Source organism: Notolepis coatsorum (assembly GCF_963971535.1).
Source record: "Notolepis coatsorum genome assembly, contig: SCAFFOLD_101, whole genome shotgun sequence".
NCBI classification, from domain to species: domain Eukaryota; kingdom Metazoa; phylum Chordata; class Actinopteri; order Aulopiformes; family Paralepididae; genus Notolepis; species Notolepis coatsorum.
In genome coordinates, this window is record NW_028174323.1 from 617,410 (window position 1) to 639,155 (window position 21,746).

Here is a 21,746-nt window from a genome sequence, read left to right on the forward strand (position 1 = left end):
TATTGGGATGCTAGATCCTAATGTGAAACACTGTGATTCTACCTGTCTATCTTTTTATGCTCGCTTATGCCTGTATTTTTTACTGTTGTGAAGCACTTTGAACTGCAACCTCTGTATGAAAAGTGCTATACAAATAAAGTTATTATTATTATTATTATTTAAGACATGCATGACATAGAGATATATATATATATCTCTCGGAGCACCTGAAGACTGTGCTATTAAACCAGGAAGTGCAGCACTGTTGATAAGGCTGTAGCCTCCACTACTGTAGTGCCCTGCGCTGCAACACAACTAACACAAGAGTGAACAAAAAACGTTCATGGACCCGCAGTCTGTCGTTGACTGCTCGCTTGTGTTGTTCGTTGGATTATTTTTGGATTATTTGGGCTCGCCAAACAAACTATCAAAACGTACACAGACCCGCGGTCTGTCGTTGACTGAGTCGCTTGTGTTGTCGCTGTGTGTCAGACTCTGGATTCTTACCCGTCCACCTCTACCTCTGATTGGCTTACCATGACATTTTACTCAACCTCAACCAACCACGCACTCACTGCCCACTAACCAAGGAAAAAAAGTATTGCTTCTCGGTGCAGAGATCTGTCTGATGAAAAAACCAGCTTCAATCATAGTAACGTGCTGCATTTTTTGGCAGTAACGGTAACGTTGTTATTAAGATTGGAAGAGTAATCCGTTAGATTACTTGTTACTGAAAAAACTAACGCCGTTAGTAACGCCGTTCCCATCACTGGATGTCACAGTATGATGTCATCATAATCAAACATTCTAGAACATTTGTGATGTCACAGTATGATGTCATAATAGCACATTTCTAGAACATTTGTGATGTCACAGTATGATGTCATAATCAAACATTCTAGAACATTTGTGATGTCACAGTATGATGTCATAATAGAACATTCTAGAACATTTGTGATGTCACAGTATGATGTCATAATAGAGCATTCTAGAACATTTGTGATGTCACAGTATGATGTCATAATAGCACATTCTAGAACATTTGTGTACAGTATATTCAACAATTCTCTCCGGTAGTGCCCTACTTAGTTGGTGGCTGACCGAAGAAGAAGGAGAAGGAGAAGAAGAACATTTAATCAGCAATACGCCGAAAGGTGTCTAGACTGCCGGAAATTCACAAGAAGAAGAAGATCTCAGATCTCAGAAGACAAGTGAATATCTCACTTGTTGTTTCCGGCTACTTGTCTGTAAGCTTGAATATATTCTGTAGATACCATTTTAAAATCACCACATGGAAAAGGAAACAATGTCCTGTACAATCCTTAATGAGCTGCGTCTGGAGGGAAGGCTCTGTGATGTGGTTATTAAAGTCAACAGCACTGAGTTGAATGCCCACAAGGCCCTCCTGTGTGACTGCAGTGACTATTTCAGGTAAGTTTAGCTTGGTTCAGGTTAGCTTGGTTCAGCTTAGCTTGGTTCAGGTTAGCTTGGTTAGTAAACAGATACCATACTGTACTTTTACTGTAAACAGATACTATACTGTACGTCTACCTTAAACAGATACTATACTGTACTTCTACTGTAAAAAGATACTATACTGTACTTCTACTGTAAACAGATACTATACTGTACTTCTACTGTAAACAGATATTATACTGTACTTCTACTGTAAACCGATACTATACTGTACATATACTGTAAACCGATACTATACTGTACTTATACTGTAAACAGATACTATATTGTACATCTACTGTAAACAGATAATATACTGTACTTCTACTGTAAACAGATACTATACTGTACTTCTACTGTAAAAAGATACTATACTTCTACTGTGCTAAGACCCTATACTTCTACAGTGAAAATATATTACTACACAGGACAGAATGTTGCTTACTGTTTACTCATCAGATATCTCTATACTCTGCGTCCCACAGAGCCCTCTTCACTTGCTCAGAGAAAGCAGTCTACACTATCCCTGGGGTGTCCCCGGGTATGATGCAGCTCATCATAGAGTACTCCTACACACGCTTTGTGCTGGTGACAGCAGAGAACGTGGAAGAGCTTCTGGTGGCTGCAGACCAGCTTCTCGTCACTGGCATAGTAGGAGCGTGCTCTCACTTCCTAGAAGGCCAGCTGTCTCTGGAAAACTGTGTCGGCATCTGGATGTTGGTGGACATCTACAACTGCCCTGACCTGAGGCGCAAGGCCCATCTCTTCATCGTGTGCCACTTTGAGGAGATGTTGCACATCTCACAGGAGTTTGTGGAGCTGTCCCTGCAGCAACTGGTGGACATCATCGAGAGGGATGATCTGAACGTGAAGAGCGAGGAGACGGTGTTCGAGGCCGTCCTCCGTTGGATCGACCACTCCCGTGAGGAGCGTAAAACACACATCCCTTTGCTGCTGCCCAAGGTAACTAATTGTATTACTGTGCATTACATTAAAACAACACTAGGTTCCCTAGTACAGTGGTTCTCAAACATTTGGGTCCAAACTGTTCCCTAGCAACAGAAACCGTCTACAACCGATGTCTAAGTTGTACCCGCTGTCTAGGGCTGGGCGATATGGAAAAAACTCATATCGCGATAACGATATGATAATTTTATTTTATTTCTCGATATCGATAATTATCGAATTGTTATAAGTATAAAAAAAAAAAAAAAAAAAAAAAAATTTTAAACAACATATGTATGTTTATTTTGCAGCAATTCTTTGTCATTGCCGCCATCTTTAGTGTTACATCCCCTCACACTCCAGTTCTCAGGCTGCAGCTGGTTTAAAAGCTAAAGTAAACCGGCTTCTCTGCTGGCTGTGGCTCCAGAGGAGTTGAACAGTTCTGGCTCTGCTAGTTTATTTTCGATCTTTTGGCGCTTTTTTGGTGGACAAACCACTGCACATGTGCACCGTGACTCGTGACTGGAGACTAGCTCTGCTAGCTCACATAGCCTACTGTGTACAGACGGTTTCAAACTGTGTTTTAAATTAGAAAGCAAACAAAATAAATGGACAAGAGAAAAAGAAATCTGAATTTGGTCAGTATTGTCATTTGGACAAGCAAAGCCATTACTTTAAGTTGCAGGCAGAAAGACAAGTCTGTCCACTGTCTCTGGTTTTAAAACTGCCCTGTTGCAGGTAAAAAAAAAAAAAAAAAAAAAAAAAACGATTTTTCGATTTTTTTTTTATTTCGATATTCGATATCGATTATTAAAATATATCGCGATATTTATCGTTATCGTTATATCGCCCAGCCCTACCGCTGTCTGCTTGTCTCTTTCCAGGTTCGCATGGGCTTGATGAAGTGTGACTACTTTCTGAACAACGTCCAGAACAACCCTGTGGTGAGGGACAGCCACGACTGCAGGCCCCTCATCCTCAGTGTCCTGAACCCCCCTGGCTCCGACAGGCTCCCAAACCCCCTGATGCGTCCACGCCGGCCCCAGGAGGTCCTATTGGCCATCGGAGGCTGGGGTGGCGGCATCCTGACCATGGAGGCTTACGATATCCGAGCCGGTGGATGGATGGACGTGAGCATTGAGGTGGAGAGTCCGAGGGCCTTTCACGGCACCACTTATCTCCACGGTCTGGTCTACTGCATCGGTGGCTTGGACGGCGTAGAGGCTCTCAACAGTGTGCGCAGGTTCAACCCCGTCACTTGCAGCTGGCTGCAGGCGGCTCCCATGCACTCATGCCGCTGTGACGTCAGCGTGGTCGGGTTGGGCGGGTGTATCTACGCCATGGGAGGGAGAGACGGACACGTGGTACTGAACACCGCCGAGCGCTACGAGCCTGAAACCAACCAGTGGACCCTGATTCCACCCATGCTGGAGCACAGGAGCCACGCCGAGGCAGCAGCCCTCCAGGGCAAGGTGGGTGGAACTGAGGGACACAGGGTGCTAGATGAACTCAAGGAACGTTAGATCAGAAATCATAAATGTCTTTATTGCTAAGTAAGCTTGCACATACAAAAGATGTGTCTGGGTCCTTTGGTGCATCAACATTAACAGACAATTAAAGTAGAATGAAATCAAATGGAATATATAAACTAAATAAGAATATTCTTTCTTATTACAGGTTTACATCTGTGGTGGCTTCAACAGGGGGGAGCGTCTGTTCACAGCTGAGTGCTACAGCCCAGACACCGACCAGTGGACTCTGATCGCCCCCATGAGCCGCAGGCGTAGAGGACTGGGAGTCGCTGCGTACGGAGGACAAGTCTATGTGGTAGGTGCACAAATGCTTTATACTCAATATTTTTATAGATATGTATCATTTGACTTTCAATGCTTCTGTGATGCCCTCATTTCCCTAAATGGATTAATACAGTGTCTGCCTGCCTTAACCACACACTAAAACATTCCTCTCATGTGTCCTGTCCTCAGGTGGGAGGGTGGGACCTTGGACACTCCCTGCGTAGCGCGGAGGCCTACAGCCCCTTGACTGACTCCTGGCGCGCCCTGCCAGACATGCTCACCCCCCGCAGCAGCTTTGGCATCGGGGTGCTGGACGACCTGCTCTTTGTGGTCGGAGGCAACTCCAATGGCTTGACCACCCTCTCCAACGTGGAGCGCTACGACCAGAGCAGCGACAAGTGGACTGTAGCCGAGGACATGAAGATCCCGCGCGGAGAACTAAGCTGCTGCATAATGCATGGCCTGCCATTTTATATGAGCCAGTACGCTGCTCCCCGTGGAGGAGGAGGAGGAGGAGGAGGAGGAGGAGGAGGAGGAGGAGGAGGAGGAGGAGGAGGAAGAAGAGGAGTGTATATGCAAAAGTTTAATTTTCACTTCTAATTTTAAGATAAGGATCTATAGAACAATTTTGGCTTGAGTGTCAAGGAACCAGTTGAATTTAATACAAATGTATCCAAAATGGCCACAATCGAAATCATGAATTATTTAAAAACGTCTTAATGTTCACACAATTGCTGTGTAATATAATTTTGTATTGCTATTTTAAGTTAATACTGTGTGAGGAATCAACTGGAGATCAAATATTGATGTTTTGAATATTCTGGTATGGCAAAAATCAATGATGGCTGCAATTTCTGTATTTATTTCAAATTACGCTTCATAACTTTTATTCTATTGAACCTAGAATGGTGATGTTGGTGCCTGTACCTATGTTTTCATGAATGCGTAATTGAATAAAAATAAAATAAACATGATTGGAGCATATCTTATATGATATTTCACACAATGAGACAATAAATATGTGGAGAACTAGAGTTAGATATGAGAACTGTAAACAACAGTTGATTGTGAAGAACAAACGATGATTGTAAAGAACGTCCTCATCACAAGAAAGGATCTGCATCTCAGCACCAATGTCAACGCCATGCCAAATACCTGATGGAGGTGTTGCTGAGCAATGGGAATCCCTTTGAGGAGGGCAGTAAAGACCTGGTTACATTAGACAATAGGGTGTGTGAGTCTGCGGCTGCTGCCGTATCTGTCCATCAACTCGAGTCTACGGGACAAGAGCAGTACAACAATTTCAGGAAGAGTGTTTGAATCAAATTATCAAATACTGTTGTTCCATGAGAAGAAAACACAGAAGAAGACAGCAAATAAGCTGAGAATGCAGCACTTCAAACATCATGCAGAGCTCTAATGGAAAGCTTTTATTGTGCTAGACACAATACACGTCAAGTAGAGATATTTCTGTTGAGGAGGAGTTAGTTGCGCCAGGTGTAACAAGACATTTTCTCATTCCTGTCAAATAAGTTGTTAACAGATGGACAGTTCCCAGATGACAAGGATGTCTACATCACTGCAGGTGATCAAGTCCACCATGTTGGAAACAGTCCACCAATGGATCAATGCAACCATGAGGAAGCTGACACTCGTGTCCTATAATATATCTCCTCCACGCCCTCTAAACATCATCACTTGGGAGGGTGCATACTGGAGATACAGATGTTTGTCGTAATCCTTCTGACTAATTTCCATCACATCAAGCCACTAACAGATACACACCCACTCAGGGACGTGCACAGGACTTTAGAGGGGCAGGTGCTCAAAGGCTCACTATACCTGTGTGTGTTTTAACCGAGCGCGCGTAGCCCGATTTCTACGGGCCCTTTTTGGGCGGGGGGGTAGGGCTGGGCGATATGGAAAAAAATCATATCGCGATAACGATATGATAATTTTATTTTATTTCTCGATATCGATAATTATCTAATTGTTATAAGTATAAAAAAAATTAAAAAAAAAAAAAACCCTTTTTTTTTTTTTTTTTTTTTAACAACATATGTATGTTTATTTTGCAGCAATTCTTTGTCATTGCCGCCATCTTTAGTGTTACATCCCCTCACACTCCAGTTCTCAGGCTGCAGCTGGTTTAAAAGCTAAAGTAAACCGGCTTCTCTGCTGGCTGTGGCTCCAGAGGAGTTGAACAGTTCTGGCTCTGCTAGTTTATTTTCGATCTTTTGGCGCTTTTTTGGTGGACAAACCACCGCACATGTGCACTGTGACTCGTGACTGGAGTCTAGTTCTGCTAGCACACATAGCCTACTGTGTACAGATGGTTTCAAAATGTATTTTAAATTAGAAAGCAAACAAAATAAATGGACAAGAGAAAAAGAAATCTGAATTTGGTCAGTATCGTCATTTGGACAAGCAAAGCCATTACTTTAAGTTGCAGGCAAGAAAGACAAGTCTGTCCACTGTCTCTGGTTTTAAAACTGCCCTGTTGCAGGTAAAAAAAAAAAAAAAAAAAATCGATTTTTTTTAATTTCGATATTCGATATCGATTATTAAAATATATCGCGATATTTATCGTTATCGTTATATCGCCCAGCCCTACGGGGGGGCCCCCTTTTTATGCTTTTTGGGGGGTTTTGGTGATCAAATATTGAATATTGAACTATAATAATCAGTGCAGGGGCTCACTTATCCTTGAAAGACATCACTGACTTAAAAGGCCCATACATCTCCATAAATGTTCAGGGGGGAGGGAATAAGTGCTTACCCTACAGACCCCAAGACGTGCTGTATATTCTGTATTGTTTAATATAAATGCATTTTTTATTCCAATCCCAATTTGTATTTGAGATTCCCAAATCCCATCGGACTTGACTTCTTTGTGTCCCTCAGTGAGTATAATACCAGCATTCAACTGTATGCGCCACAGCGGTTTCTATCATCATCATCATCATCACCACCCATGCTATGCATAAAATATATACAGGTAGGTCCGCGGAGAGGCACGCTGAGGAGGCCGTGCAAACTGCAATGGAATATGGGGCATCTCTCTTTCTTTACCTAATATTTTGATTATATCCTGACATTTTTCAGTTGGAAGGGCAGTCTATATGCGTAACGAAAAGAAAAGAAATTCAAAAAGGGCACTTTTTTTTATGAGGCTCAAAAAGGCAGGTGCTCAAGCACCCCTTGGACTCTATGTGTGCACGTGCCTGGATAACAGTAGTAGTATAGTGAACAGTAGTGAATGGCAAGATTGAATCAGACAGCACTGCAGGAATAGTGGTGGTGGTATACATGGTCCAAACACAGTATCGCGTGGTAACACACTGTCTAATATCACTTATACAATCCGTACATATATTGCTATAACATAGCGTACATTATGTAGCCTGCCTTTTTTTCTGTGGTCGATTAGTACTTTATTTATTTTTTTTATCTACTTTTTCTCCTCCTTTTTTCTGTGATTTTTCTCCCCATCCCAATTTACCTCTCGTGCCAATTCTCCCTCCCCTGTCCTGATCGTTGCTCGCATGTGCCCCCCACTGGCCGCTTGTAGGGAGGATAGAAGCCTTGCATCACATGTCCCCTCCGATACATGTGGAGGCAGCCTGTCACCTCTTTTCACCTGCCAGCGCGGACTCTCATTTGGCGAGGTGTAACGTGTGGGAGGCTCACACTGCCCCCGCAATTTTCCTGACTTTGCTGTGCAGGTGCCCCAACCGACCTGTAGGAGTCGCTGTTCACAACGTCCAGATTACCACCCGTCGACTTCCCACCCGCTAACTCTGCCAATTGAGTCAGTATGACGGCCGGGCCAAGCCGGAGGCAACGCCGACAGCCGGATTCGAACACGGTGTCTCTTGCGTTGGTGATGAGCGCAATGTCCGCTGCGCCACCCAGCCGCCCGATTAGTACTTTATTGACGTTTTCTGATGAGACCATGTTGGCTACTCCTTACTGTTCCCCCCATAGCCCCCTGCCTTTTCATAAAACCACTCAACCCCCGAAACATTCCCATCAGACACCCCAGAGAGAGAGAGAGAGAGAGAGAGAGAGAGAGAGAGAGAGAGAGAGAGAGAGAAGCGCCGATGTACAACTGGTGATCACGCATGCAGCACTGTACTTTACCATACATCACCATTATTATTATTATTAAGCCATGCCGCCTACCGGAGATCTGCTTTTTCTATAGTTCTTATTGTTGTTTTGTATTGTTGTGATATCAGTTGTTGTTTCTGATGTTGTGTGGGTTGGACTCTGCCAACAGAGGTCATAATAAGTAGGGATGCCCCGATCACGTTTTTTGCCACCGATACCGATCACTGATCGTCGTGAGCCATATCGGCCGATACCGATCCGATACCGATCGTTTTTGATTAAAAAGAAATTAAAAATTATTTTATATAAAACGTTATTTTTTTTTATTTTTTATAAAATATATATATTATATAATTAGACTTGTACTTGTATTATCTGCGAGACATCGCCACCACGCAACAAGTCAAAATGCTTGCTATCTGCAAACAGCTCCACTGTCTGTGTGTACTCTAGTAGCCTCCAGCTCCAAAAAGGATTCTCCGGCGCTGCAGCGGGACCCCATTGGTAACGTTATGCTTTGGTCATTTCACATTCAGCAAGCCCTCAGCTCGAATACGCATTCAATCAATGTTATAAGACATTGATATCAGGAGCTATCTGTAGCTACTGCTAGCCGGCTAGATGACATTAAGACAACTATTTAGTTCAATCGGACATTTCGTTTTGAACTTTGAACTAATGTCAGCTAACGCAAGCTAACGCAAGCTAACGGAGATATCAACATGGACTACTAGACTTCCTGGGGCATTTGTTGATATCCGGAGCTATCAGTAGCTAGCCGGCTAAATACCGTTAGACAATGCCTACTAAAAGTGAATAGTTGACTGGGTAATTTTGTTTAAACAGTAACGATAGCTAGGTAGCTAACGTTAGCTCAGGTCGAATGCACTATCTAGACTCAGCAGAGGAGGTCCGCCTCCTCTGTGTTTACAAACTCTACACGGGTGCGGGCGGGGCTAGGGAGGAGGAGCAGTTTGCAGGTCCTGTGCGTCTGAGACAAGCGAGTGAGATATCCACTTGATCAGTTTCCGCGATCGGCGAATATGACTAATTATCGGAATTCCCCGATCGCATATTTATACTGATTATCGGCCGATAACGATCGGTGGCCGATCGATCGGGGCATCCCTAATAATAAGTTACTTTTCTGTTTTATTGTTTTCTGCAGACCTCGCTTGGCAGAGCCTGTGGCGTGGCCAGCAATAACCTCCTGCCCCCATGAGACCCAAACAAACATTTTAAACAAAGTGCAAGAGAAAGCAAGGCTCTTTTGCCTGGAGGTCGCTGTTTGACAGCAATAGCACCGCCCTGAAGGCAAACAGCAGTCACTTCAGTTACTATAGTTTGTCTTTGTAGGGCAGTACTGATAGTGATACTGATAGTGGTGATAGTATACATACACGGATATTGTGGTGTTCATACAAATGTAGAAGGGTGGGCGGCTACGTGGTGCAGTGTGCAAGGCGCTCGCAACGAATGCTGGAAACTAGGCTCGAACAGGATGCCTCCTGTTCGAGCCCCGCTCTCCACATTGCTTTCAGTTTAGCTGGTCGTCCACAGTAATACACATTGGCCGTATTACGGGTAGAGATGTTCCGATACCATTTTTTCCTTTCCGATCCGATTCCGATACCTAAGCTTTGGGTATCGGCCGATACCGATACTTATCTGATACCAGTGCATACATAAAAAACAAATACTGTTTTATATATACTGTTTTTTAGTCATAACTAGAAAGTAATGGTATTTATTCAACAACAGGTGATTGTATAGATTTGTATTAGTATCATTAATCAATGAGTATGGGGCTTCAGCACTGCAGATATACCCTACTCCAATGATCCACACGGACATTATACGTTGCTGCACTCGCTACCCACTGGCTCTGCAGATATACCCTACTCAGTCTGTCTAGTGTCTACAAGGCTCCGTTCAGTAGCAGTCGGATCTGTTGTGATTTTTGCACAATAAATATTCAACATTCTCTTTTGAGACTCCGCCTCAGACTCTTATCATTTGGCACTAAAAGCTAAACATTGTCGCCGATATGGCTGTCCGCAACATGTCATTAATTGTGTACGCGACGTGCAATTGTGCAATGACGACGTTACCGTTAGCTAGCATGAGCTACCGGTATATGGGAAGACCATAGAAGACTGTAACGTTACTGGTGACATTGTGATTTAACTTGGAATACTCCTTTGCCAACTTGCTGTACTTTGCTTGCAGGTCTGCAGCCATTATTGCTGGATTATATGAATAGCCCCAACTTTAGCCAAGGTAATGTTAAAGCTAGCTTTCGGTTAGCTGTTCAATGCTAATAACACCAGCCACCAAGCGAACCCATGAGCTCCCCGTCAACACCGCTCTGTCGGGATGATGACATTTACAGTGGCGAATCCTTATGGAAGCCAACGGAAGCCATGCCTCCCTAATATTAAAATATGAATTAATATCAAATATGAAATATGAAAAAAAAAATATATATATATATTTTTTTTAATATAGTTTACATTCTGTGTTATATTTTTTTTTTTTTTTTTTTTTTTAACGTCTCCCTCTTCTCCTTCTCACTCCCTCTAACACACTGTCAGCCTCACTATGCTCACTGCAGCAGGAGAGGAGGCAGATGGTAGGTCTCTTTCTCCAGGCTTCCAGCATTATAGAGTCCAAATCCGATCCTAGCCAATCAGATTCGAGCTGACTGCCACACCCTAAAAGTTTAAAACGGGGCTGAGAGGAAAACACTGAGCATATTTTCCCCTCTGCACTCTGAACATTGTATTAACCCGTAACTGTTCCCACGGGCCGGATATTGCCCCGATCCTCGCGAGATTAAATCCACGGGGACCTCTCGGCGTGCCGAAGCTTTTCCTAAATCACTTCCATCATCGAAAACGAGGGGAAAAGGTCGGCTCGCGACCCTGAAAATGTTGCGTGATTTTAAAAACGCTGTATTAAGTGAGCCTATTATGGGATCCACGCGAGCTTTCTATCGTGGAAACATCTGGGCGTCCCGCAACTTTTACTCAATCACATGTAGCCCCTAAAATGCTTAGAAAAGGAAAACAGAAAGCGTGGAATAAACTCGCCGAAACGGAAAAGTGTCCCACGGGCGCGCCGTGATTCCGATCCGCGTGAAAATATTCACGGCCATAGATGAGACCGTGGGACACCTTTTTGCAACCGAATATGTGTCTCGAATTTGCTCCCACGCGGCGCGCAAAATCGTGCAAGGAAAGATCGGACCAAAAATGAACCAATGCTCCAGCAGTATTAATGACCCTGATGTAAACAAGACAAACGTCTTTCTCTGGTCTGCATCCCCTTATACAATTGTGTGTATTGAGCCGTACTGTATTGTACCCATTCTGCAATCTGTTAAATAAATAAAAAGAAAGTTTGACTGGCCGCCGAGCCATACTGTAGTGTACATGGTGACTGCTTGACAAAAAAGAAAAAAAAAAGAAAAAAAAATATTAATAAAAATATTTAATATTTTTTTTTTTAATAAATTTGTTTTGGCTTCCCCTGTTATTTTACCCACGCGACGCCACTGGACATTTAAGAAAGTATCTGCTGTTAAAATGACAAATGGCATTGACACTTTAATCGATTAAGCACACGTTTGTTTTATAATGCTTACTCAACAGACCACAGTGTTGTTGATAAATTACGTCATATGGTATCGGAGCGCAGCATTAGAGGGTACTCGCCGATACCGATACCAGCATTTTAGCCAGTATCGGCGGCTTTTCCGATACTGGTATCGGTATCGGAACAACTCTAATTACGGGGAGGGAAACTGAAGGGTGGGGATCGGGCGTTGTGGACAGTGACTCCTACAGGTCGGTTGGTGCGCCTGCGCAGTAGAATCAAGAAGCGACGGGGGCGGGGCCCCTCCAAAGCCCAGATCCCTGACGCTGAAAGATCGAGCCGCGCAGGTGAAGTGATGCGACGGCTGTTACCTCGAGTATCGGAGGGGACTCGTGCTATGTATGACTTAGTCCACATTGCAGCCGGCTTGTGGGAGGCAAGAAACAACGTTCGAAGACAGGGGAGGGTTGAATTGGACGATATGAAAATTGGGATGGGAGAAAAATTGAAAATGGGAGAAAAAGTGGATAAAAAAATTGAAAAATGTAGAAGGGTACAGATATAGTGGTATAAATAAATAGTAATACACATGTTTATGTTTATGTTTATTTAGGATCCCCATTAGCTTTTGCACTTGACAAAAGCTATTCTTCCTGCATGGGGTGCGGCACTTACAACAATACAACAATATTCAATACATTACATCATTATCAACATCAACATCAATTACATCAACATCATTAACAATCTCATCCTCAGTTAAGGATGATATTGTACAGATATTTATTAGTAAAAAGTAGGGATGTCCGATATTATCGGCCTACCGATATTGGCATTAAAATGTGATATCGGAAAATATCTGTATCGTTTTTCTTTTTCTTTTTTACATTTCTATAACCTTTATTTACCCAGGAAAAGCATGTAAGAACAAATTCTGAATTAATCTATTGTCAAAAGTATGCATAATGTTGTGTTAATTCCACAACAAGAGATATGTAATGTTAATTACCTGAAATTATTCCGTTTTTTGGGGGGAGAAACCCTGCATATATCGGTATCGGTTGATATCGGTTGAAATCGGTATCGGAAATTAAGAGTTGGACAATATCGGTATATCGGTATCAGTAAAAAAGCCAATATCGAGCATCCCTAAAAAGTATTAAAATCAAATAATTAAAATCAAATAAATAGTGCTTCCTGAGCAGCACTCACTGCCATCAACATAAATACAATTAACAGTCCATTGGTTTTCACCTCTATGCCATAAGGGTTCAGTGCATGCTTGTTAGTAGATGGTATTTAAAAAAAAATCTTGAAAGTGGTTTTGGATTCTATTTCAGCTAAGTAGCTTGGCAATGAGTTCCATTCCATGATAGCTCTGTAAGTCACGGAAGATTTGAGTAGATTTGTTCTGGGTTTAGGTGCCAGTAGACGGCCTGACGTAGCTTGTCTGGTCATAATGGTCATGTTCCGCTCTTATGTAAACTATATGATCATAAAAATACTGTGGTTTTTTGATAACTTGAACATTTCTGAGAAAAGTAATGAGACGAGATTGCAGACATTTCTCAAGCGGAAGCCATGGTACATTTCTGTGCATAACTCCAATGTTAATGCGCTTTGAACAGTGGAGAGCTAGTCTGGCAGCCTATGGCAGACACACGTAGAGGGGCACTCTGCTACTGTTACTGTGTTTTGCCTTTGACCCCCCGCATTTCACTGTATGCTTGTATGCCGTGACAAATAAAACTCTTGACTTGACTTGACTTGAATACAGATTCGACCTTTAAAGGTTCCATCAAACAGCGACCTCTAGGCAAAAGAACCCCTCTCAGTACTCCGGTTTGTTGACATTTATTTTGTTTTGGTTTGACGTGTGCATTGAATTTGAGTGGGTGAACGTGAGGCGTTACTATCGCTGGCCACGCCTCAGGCTCTAAGGTGTGGCCTGCAATAGATATACCTCCCCCTATAATACTCGATCAAAAAACCAAAACAAATCAAATCAAATACAGGATACAATTTTAAATACTTCTCATCACATTTAAAGCCCTCAACAACCTTGCCCCTTACCTCCCTACCTGTCCGACCTCCTCCACCGTCACACGCCCACCCGTCGCCCTAGGGTCTGCTGATGCCAACCTCCTGACACCTCCCACGACCAGGCTCCGGACCTGGGGCGACAGGGCCTTTGCTGCTGCCGCACCCTCCCTCTGGAATGCCCTCCCCAGCCATATCCGTGATGCAAACACCCTGACATCTTTTAAATCAGCCCTCAAAACCCACCTTTTCAATCTTGCTTTTGACCTCTAATTCTGTCGGTTTTATTTATATATGTTTATAAATGTATTATTATGTATTATTTTTGTTCTGTTTTTGTTTTGCCATAGTTTTGTCGCTTCTACCCATGTAAAGCGTATTTGAGCACCTGGAAAAGCACTATATAAAATAGATGTATTATTATTATTATTATTATTATTATTATTATTATTAAAACTAAAATGTTTAAACAAAGTGCAGTACAGAGAGGGGCTCCTTTGCCTAGAGGTCGCTGTTTGACCGCATTGCAGAGTCTACCTTTAAAGAAATTACGATTTATCACCAAAATCCCAAGTAGTGGGGGCTACCAATCACTATAGGGAACACAGTCCCTTTATTTTAACCCCTTAAAATACCAATAAAGGTGCGTGACACAAATCAATCAACCAATCAACCAATCAACCAATCAACCAATCAACCAACCAACCAATCAATCAATCAATCAACCAATCAGTCAATGAATGAATTAATCAATCAATCATAACCAGACAAAACCCCAGAATCGCACCCTTAAAAACCAGATACACCGCTTTATATTTAAAGTAAGCCCCTATAGCTTAGACATTATTCAGGTGTTTTAACGCCGTGCTGAAATTAAGACATGTTTAAGGGGGGTCTGTCTGAGAGTATAGGACAAAAAGGAATTCATTTTGTATTTCGGAGTTTAAGTACAGCTTTTTTTTTGATTGAAGGGTCTGTGCACATATAGACTAAGGGTGATTATGGCATTTTGAAGGCATTTTAAATTCCTATTCTGGAATGGAACGTGACGGAATCACAAACGGAATCGTTAAGTTTCTGTCCTTTTAACCCTTTCACTACCACACTACAGAAGGTTAACCTTTCACTACCACACTACAGAAGGTTAACCTTTCACTACCACACTACAGACGGTTAACCTTTCACTACCACACTACAGACGGTTAACCCTTTCACTACCACACTACAGAATGTTAACCCTTTCACTACCACACTACAGAAGGTTAACCTTTTACCACCACACTACAGAAGGTTAACGCTTTCACTACCACACTACAGAAGGTTAACCTTTCACTACCACACGACAGAATGTTAACCCTTTCACTACCACACTACAGACGGTTAACCTTTCACTACCACACTACAGAATGTTAACCCTTTCACTACCACACTACAGAATGTTAACCCTTTCACTACCATACTACAGAAGGTTAACCTTTCACTACCACACTACAGAATGTTAACCTTTCACTACCACACTACAGAAGGTTAACCTTTCACTACCACACTACAGAATGTTAACCCTTTCACTACCATACTACAGAAGGTTAACCTTTCACTACCACACTACAGAATGTTAACCTTTCACTACCACACTACAGAAGGTTAACCTTTCACTACCACACTACAGACGGTTAACCTTTCACTACCACACTACAGAATGTTAACCCTTTCACTACCACACTACAGACAGTTAACCTTTCACTACCACACTACAGAAGGTTAACCTTTCACTACCACACTACAGAATGTTAACCTTTCACTACCACACTACAGAATGTTAACCCTTTCACTACCACACTACAGACAGTTAACCTTTCACTACCACACTACAGAAGGTTAACCTTTCACTACCACACTACAGACGGTTAACCCTTTCACTACCACACTACAGAATGTTAACCCTTTCACTACCACACTACAGACGGTTAACCTTTCACTACCACACTACAGAAGGTTAACCTTTCACTACCACACTACAGAAGGTTAACCCTTTCACTACCACAGTACAGAAGGTTAACCCTTTCACTACCATACTACAGACGGTTAACCTTCCACTACCACACTACAGACGGTTAACCCTTTCACTACCACACTACAGAAGGTTAAACCTTTCACTACCACACTACAGACGGTTAACCCTTTCACTGTCTACCACACTACAGAATGTTAAGTATCCGCCTGGTCCTACCTTCCAAGAGGAGAACACGGAGCCTGGACTCAGGAGGCTGGGGTCTCGGGGGTCCCGGTCCCCCATCAGCTCGTCCGTGCAGACGTCACACCCCAGCGCGTCTCTCCAGTCCCAGTACGGGATGGCGAAGCTCGCGTCTCCGGTCAGCTTGCGGATCTCGCGCTCCCAGTGGAGCAGGTACACCCGGTGCCAGGGCAGAAACCCGGGGGCCCAGTGGGCAAAGTCCACGTCGGTCCACACGTTCCCGGGGCCCCCCAACAGCGCGTTCCGCGACACGTAGTAGTGCATCCAGACGAACACGTCGTACGCGGACACGTCGGCGAACAGCGGCTTCGAACCGTTCTCCATCTCCCGGTAGGTGCCGGTGGCCACCACGTAGTCGGCGCTGAGCGTGTTCTTCGCCAGGTTGAGGTAAGACACAAGTCTCAACCGCTCGGCCCTCGACAGGTGAAATACATTCCTCCGGAGCGACTCGCTCCTCTCGTTGCAGTTGACGCCGACGTAGCCGAACGCACAGTCCGCGCAGTTAAAACCCATGAAGTTCCCGGCGCAGCGGCACGTGCGGTTGTAGAACACCAGGGGCCACTTCTCCCGGTCGTCTCCCAGCCCGGCGAAGGGGTACTGCGGCCCGTCGGGCCGGTCCGTCACCGCGGCGTCCTGGCAGAAGCCCCGGCCGGAGGTGGCACCGCAAGCCGAGCCGTCCCCGGCCCAGGGCGGGCAGCATTCCTTGGAGAGCAACGCTCGCCGGGTGACACACGGGCGGGGGAACTGTGCGCGACTGGAGGGGGCGCGGGCGGCGAGACACAGGAGGAAGCTGGTGAGGATCAGGGGCCACATCGCAGCACATCACAGCTGAATGAGTTATTATTACCAGGCGGCACCAGTCAGTCACAGGTCCGAGAGAGAGAGAGGGAGAGGGAGGGAGGAATAAACTGAAGTCTGGCCCATGAGAACTCTCCACAAGACACTCTTAAGTCTTTTCCTCCCAGGGCCCCCTCCCCATGTTCACCAGTCACATGCTGCATAATAACCCCGGGGTGAAGCTTTCATGGACGAATGGTTTGCTGCAATAGCAACCGTTAATTCCTATCTAACTAAACTTGAGCGAGAGATAGAGAAAGGGAGATATAGAGAGAGAGAGATAGAGGGAGAGCGAGAGAGATAGAGAGAGAGAGAGGGGGGGGAGAGGGAGAGAGAGAGGGGGGGGGAGAGGGAGAGAGAGAGAGAGAGAGGGAGAGAGAGAGAGAGGGATAGAGGGAGAGCGAGAGCGATAAGAGAGGGGGGGGAGAGAGAGAGAGAGAGAGAGGGGGGGGAGAGGGAGAGAGAGTGGGAGACAGGGAGAGAGAGAGAGAGAGAGAGGGGGGGGGAGACCCGGGAGAGGGAGAGAGAGGGAGAGAGAGAGAGGGGGAGAGAGGGAGAGAGAGAGGGAGAGAGAGTGGGAGGGAGAGGGGGGGAGGGAGAGAGAGAGAGTGGGAGACAGAGGGAGAGAGAGAGAGAGGGGGGGAGAGGGAGAGAGAGAGAGAGAGAGAGAGAGAGAGAGAGAGAGAGAATGGGAACAACAGAAGAAAAGTATGCTCTTTTACATGGCAGTGCTTTACCTGCACATAGTCCTTTACTATATCTATATCTCTGTACATATCCTACTCTTACTAGTTACACTGCTGGCCAGTCATACTGTCTCTATTTATATACTACAACTCTGTACATATACATCTGATTAGCACTATACACTCAGTTTTGTACCCAGTTTAACCACCTGTGTATTGTATATTGCTGTTGCTCTTTACTGCTACATTTGCACTCCGGTTGGATGCCAGACTTATTTCCGTTGTACTGTACTTGTGCTGTATAATGACAATACATTTTAATCTAATCTAAAAATAATTACTCTCGAAGGTATAGGCATACTGTACGAAAGACCTTTAAATCTGATGAGACTTTTGTGTAGCCTATAGCAAATTCAGTTGTGTGTTCGGCGTTCACTCACTCATCATTTTCCTGATAAGCTGTTAGTCATTTTATTAATGGATCAGCTGGCCATTAACATTCTCCTTTGGCGCACGTGTGCGTAAACGGATTAGGCCTATATGTTGGAATGCTAGGGCGAAGATGGGTGAGCATGATGAAACAGGCGCTTAACTCATGACTTGCTCAAGGGCTCATATGAACAAACGAACCTCAGTCCAGAAAGTCAACTGTTAGGCTACGTTTTACATATTTATGGCAGTAAAAATGAGCAAGGAAATGAGAAATATTATTCTTGAACTATTACTGAACTCTTACTATGGCCCGACAGAATCACGAGACGTGTTCAACCATAGGCCCAAGGTTTTCTAAAATATAAACCTGTGATGAACTTGTTTCTCTAGATTAAAATTATTATTATTATTATTATTATTATTATTATTATTATTATTATTATTATTATTATTATTATTATTATTATTATTATTATTATTATTATTATTATTATTATTATTATTATTATTATTATTATTATTATTATTATTATTATTATTATTATTATTATTATTGTTGTGAAGGGCCAGATTAAAGCTGAGAATCTACGTTTTTATTGTTTTATATACCTTGTATATTATTTATATATATAAGCTATATCCCTTTTAAGCCTGCGTTTGAATCCTAGTAATATTCACTTTCCTCATTGGATAATGCCCTTGACGTTCTCGGCGCCAGGCAACACGCCCCTGAAGTCAGGTTCAAAGGCGAGTCTGGGCATGTTGGAACATGCCTGGTGCCGGCGCATTGATTCGAGACGAGAGCTGAGGCTTGGCACTAGAAAGCCACTTAAGTATATATATCGTGGAAGGCGCAGCAGCAGTAGTGTGATTCTAATGTAGTGTGAAGCAGTTCGTCTAAACAGAGTGTTGTGAACCTAACGTGCAAAGTGAATAGTAAAAGTGTCAGAGTTAATGCAATAAGGTCAAGTTCGACTTAGCTTAATGTGAAGTAAAGAGTCGTCATTTAGTGTGAATCGTGTTACAGCAGTTCGTTCGGTATGTAGCATTACAAGCAGTTCGTTCGTTTAGTAACTAGTGAAACCTTAGCAAGTGTGCATGGACTTAGTAATTAGTGCCAGTACACGAGGAGGGCCTAGTCGTGGAACTACTGGACATGTGCATATTGGAACCTACGGCGGCGATTGCAGAACCAGTATTGGTTGGATTATAGTGATTGTGGAACGTACTACAGTGGAGAAGAGCCTCGTTAATACCCACTGTCGTTTGGATTTAACCACCTTGAAGATCTTACCTCGGGCTAGCTTCGAGGACCGAAGCTAGCTGGCTATCGTCATTGCTATCGAGCAATTGGATTACAGCCAGGCACGTGCACACATAGAGGCCAAGGGGTGCCTGAGCACCTGCCTTTTTGAGCCTCATCAAAAAAGTGCCCTTTTTGAAAAAAAAAAAAAAACACGAAGAAGTCAAGTCCGATGGGATTTGGGAATCTCAAATACAAATCGAGATTGGAATAAAAAATGCATTTATATTAAACAATACAGAATATACAGCACTTCTTGGGGTCTGTAGGGTAAGCACTTATTCCCTCCCCCCTGAACATTTATGGAGATGTGTGGGCCTTTTAAGTCAGTGATAAAAGTGTCTTTCAAGGATAAGTGAGCTCCTGCACTGATTATTATAGTTCAATATTCAATATTTGATCACCAAAAACCCCCAAAAAGCATAAAAAGGGGGCTCCCCGCCCGGAAAGGGCCCTTGAAAATCGCCCACGCGCGCTACGTGCGCTCGGTTTATATATATACTCTCTGTAGGGCCTTCTTGTCCTGTGCCGTGCTGTTTCCATACCAGGCAGTGATGTTTCCAGTCAAGATGCTCTCTACAGCTCCAGAGTAGAAGGACTGGAGTATCTTCCCAGATACTCTGAACTTCCTTAAAGGTCAACCTCCACGTTGTATTTTTGTTCAATAAACAATGTGGACTAGGCCAACAGTGGCTTTCATGAAGAAGGGGAAAAAAAAGTATTGAAATTGACCCAGTTTTAGCGTTTTTATCAAACATTTTGTCTGCCCAACACAATCACCACGCACGTGCATATTTTAATCAATGATTCATAACGTGCGCGTGTAATGTCGTCACAACAGGTGCAGGACAACAGGGGGCTCACCAGGGGGCGCTGAGAGTCACACAGCTAGTGGCAGGCAGAGAGCCTTGCTACCATAGATATATGCTTGCTACTACTAGCCGAATGGAAATGTATCTGTTTCACCTCACTATTGCTCCATAATAGCCATCCATCCATCTCTAAAGCTAACCACTATTTGTAAAAGCCACAACCACGTTACCATATTTGTAATAATGTAAATCATTGTGTCGTTGTACACATATTGTGTTTATAACGTTAGTAGATAACGTTAGGTTATGGCTATAACCAAGTTCTGTTAGTTAGGGGCGACGCTTGGCATCACCTACTGCACTCCCTCGCGTACGTGCACGCGCACTGAATAACATTCCACAAATATACCTTTAATACCAGTATTAGTCTGACCACACCCCTCATCAGCTTACCTTCATAAGCAGGTGTGTGGTCACCTGCTCTCCTCCTTCCCAAGCTTTCACCACAGGGTGAGGTCAAGGGCTGCAGCGGCCGTCTGATGCCAAGTGTCGCCCCTAACTAACAGAACTTGGTTATAGCCATAACCTAACGTTCTGTTTCGTTAAGGGGCTCAGCTTGGCATCACCTACTGCACAAGGGAGGCCAAGCGGAGCCGCTGGCTGACAAATACACCCCGCTGACAGCCCCCCACAACCATCAGAACAGGGAGGGCCGAGCCCCCCCGACCCCCCCTAATGGAGGGCATCCCCCCTATTAGGGGCCTCACGGGAGGGCGACGGACCCGACCGTGCGAAGAGGCACTCAAGCAACCCAACGCACAGGGTGAGCAGACCGTGGCTTGACCCCACGACTACACCCACGCACAACCCGCATGCCACCCGGGAACGAACGTAGGAACAACCTCGTCACTGCCCCCAGAATCACGGGGTCAAGGGCAAACCCAACCCCGTGGCAAGGCCGTAGCAGCGGAGCGCGAAGGAAGACCCAGACCCACCAAAAGGACTGGACTCCCTGGAATGGGGGCCCGGAGAAGTCCATGATGCCAGCATCAAGACCCCACCAGGGGGGCACCTAGTGACCCCGCCCCCCACATCGCCAGCGTATTCGGACAAAAAGGCCCCTCAGCCGAGCGGGCCCTGTCCTCCCCAACAGCACACCGCCTGGAACACAAGCCCTGCAACAGGCAGACAGCATGGTCATAACACACAAGAGGTAACCAACGGAAGCAGGCAGTGCCCCGGGGAAAAGACCAGGCAACAGGCTGTCAACCCAAGCCTGGAAAACTGCGGACGAGGCAGGCGCCAGAAAGGACAGCTGAAACAGCCGCCCCGGCGGAAGGGGCGTATGCTGGCGTTGTCGCATAACCAAGCTTTCAAACAGCACGTCAGAAGTGGGATCCGTAGACCACTCGCCCCCTGACAGCTGCCCACAGAAAAAGCCCATACGATCGGCAGACGTCATGAACGTGCAGGGGCACCCTCAACCGGAGAACCGGG

General features: G+C 44.5%; 1 protein-coding gene across 1 annotated transcript in view; it reads right to left on the reverse strand.

Annotated features, from left to right (window-relative positions):
- Positions 1–16,992, reverse strand: part of LOC311247582 (tyrosinase-like) — a gene marked incomplete at both ends in the record, with an annotated part of 28,948 nt that extends 11,956 nt beyond the window's left edge. The window contains one exon of the mRNA XM_084338613.1: positions 16,156–16,992. Coding sequence (XP_084194739.1) covers positions 16,156–16,992 — 837 coding nt within the window. The remainder of the gene's footprint in view (positions 1–16,155) is intronic.
- Positions 16,993–21,746: the final 4,754 nt, after the last annotated feature.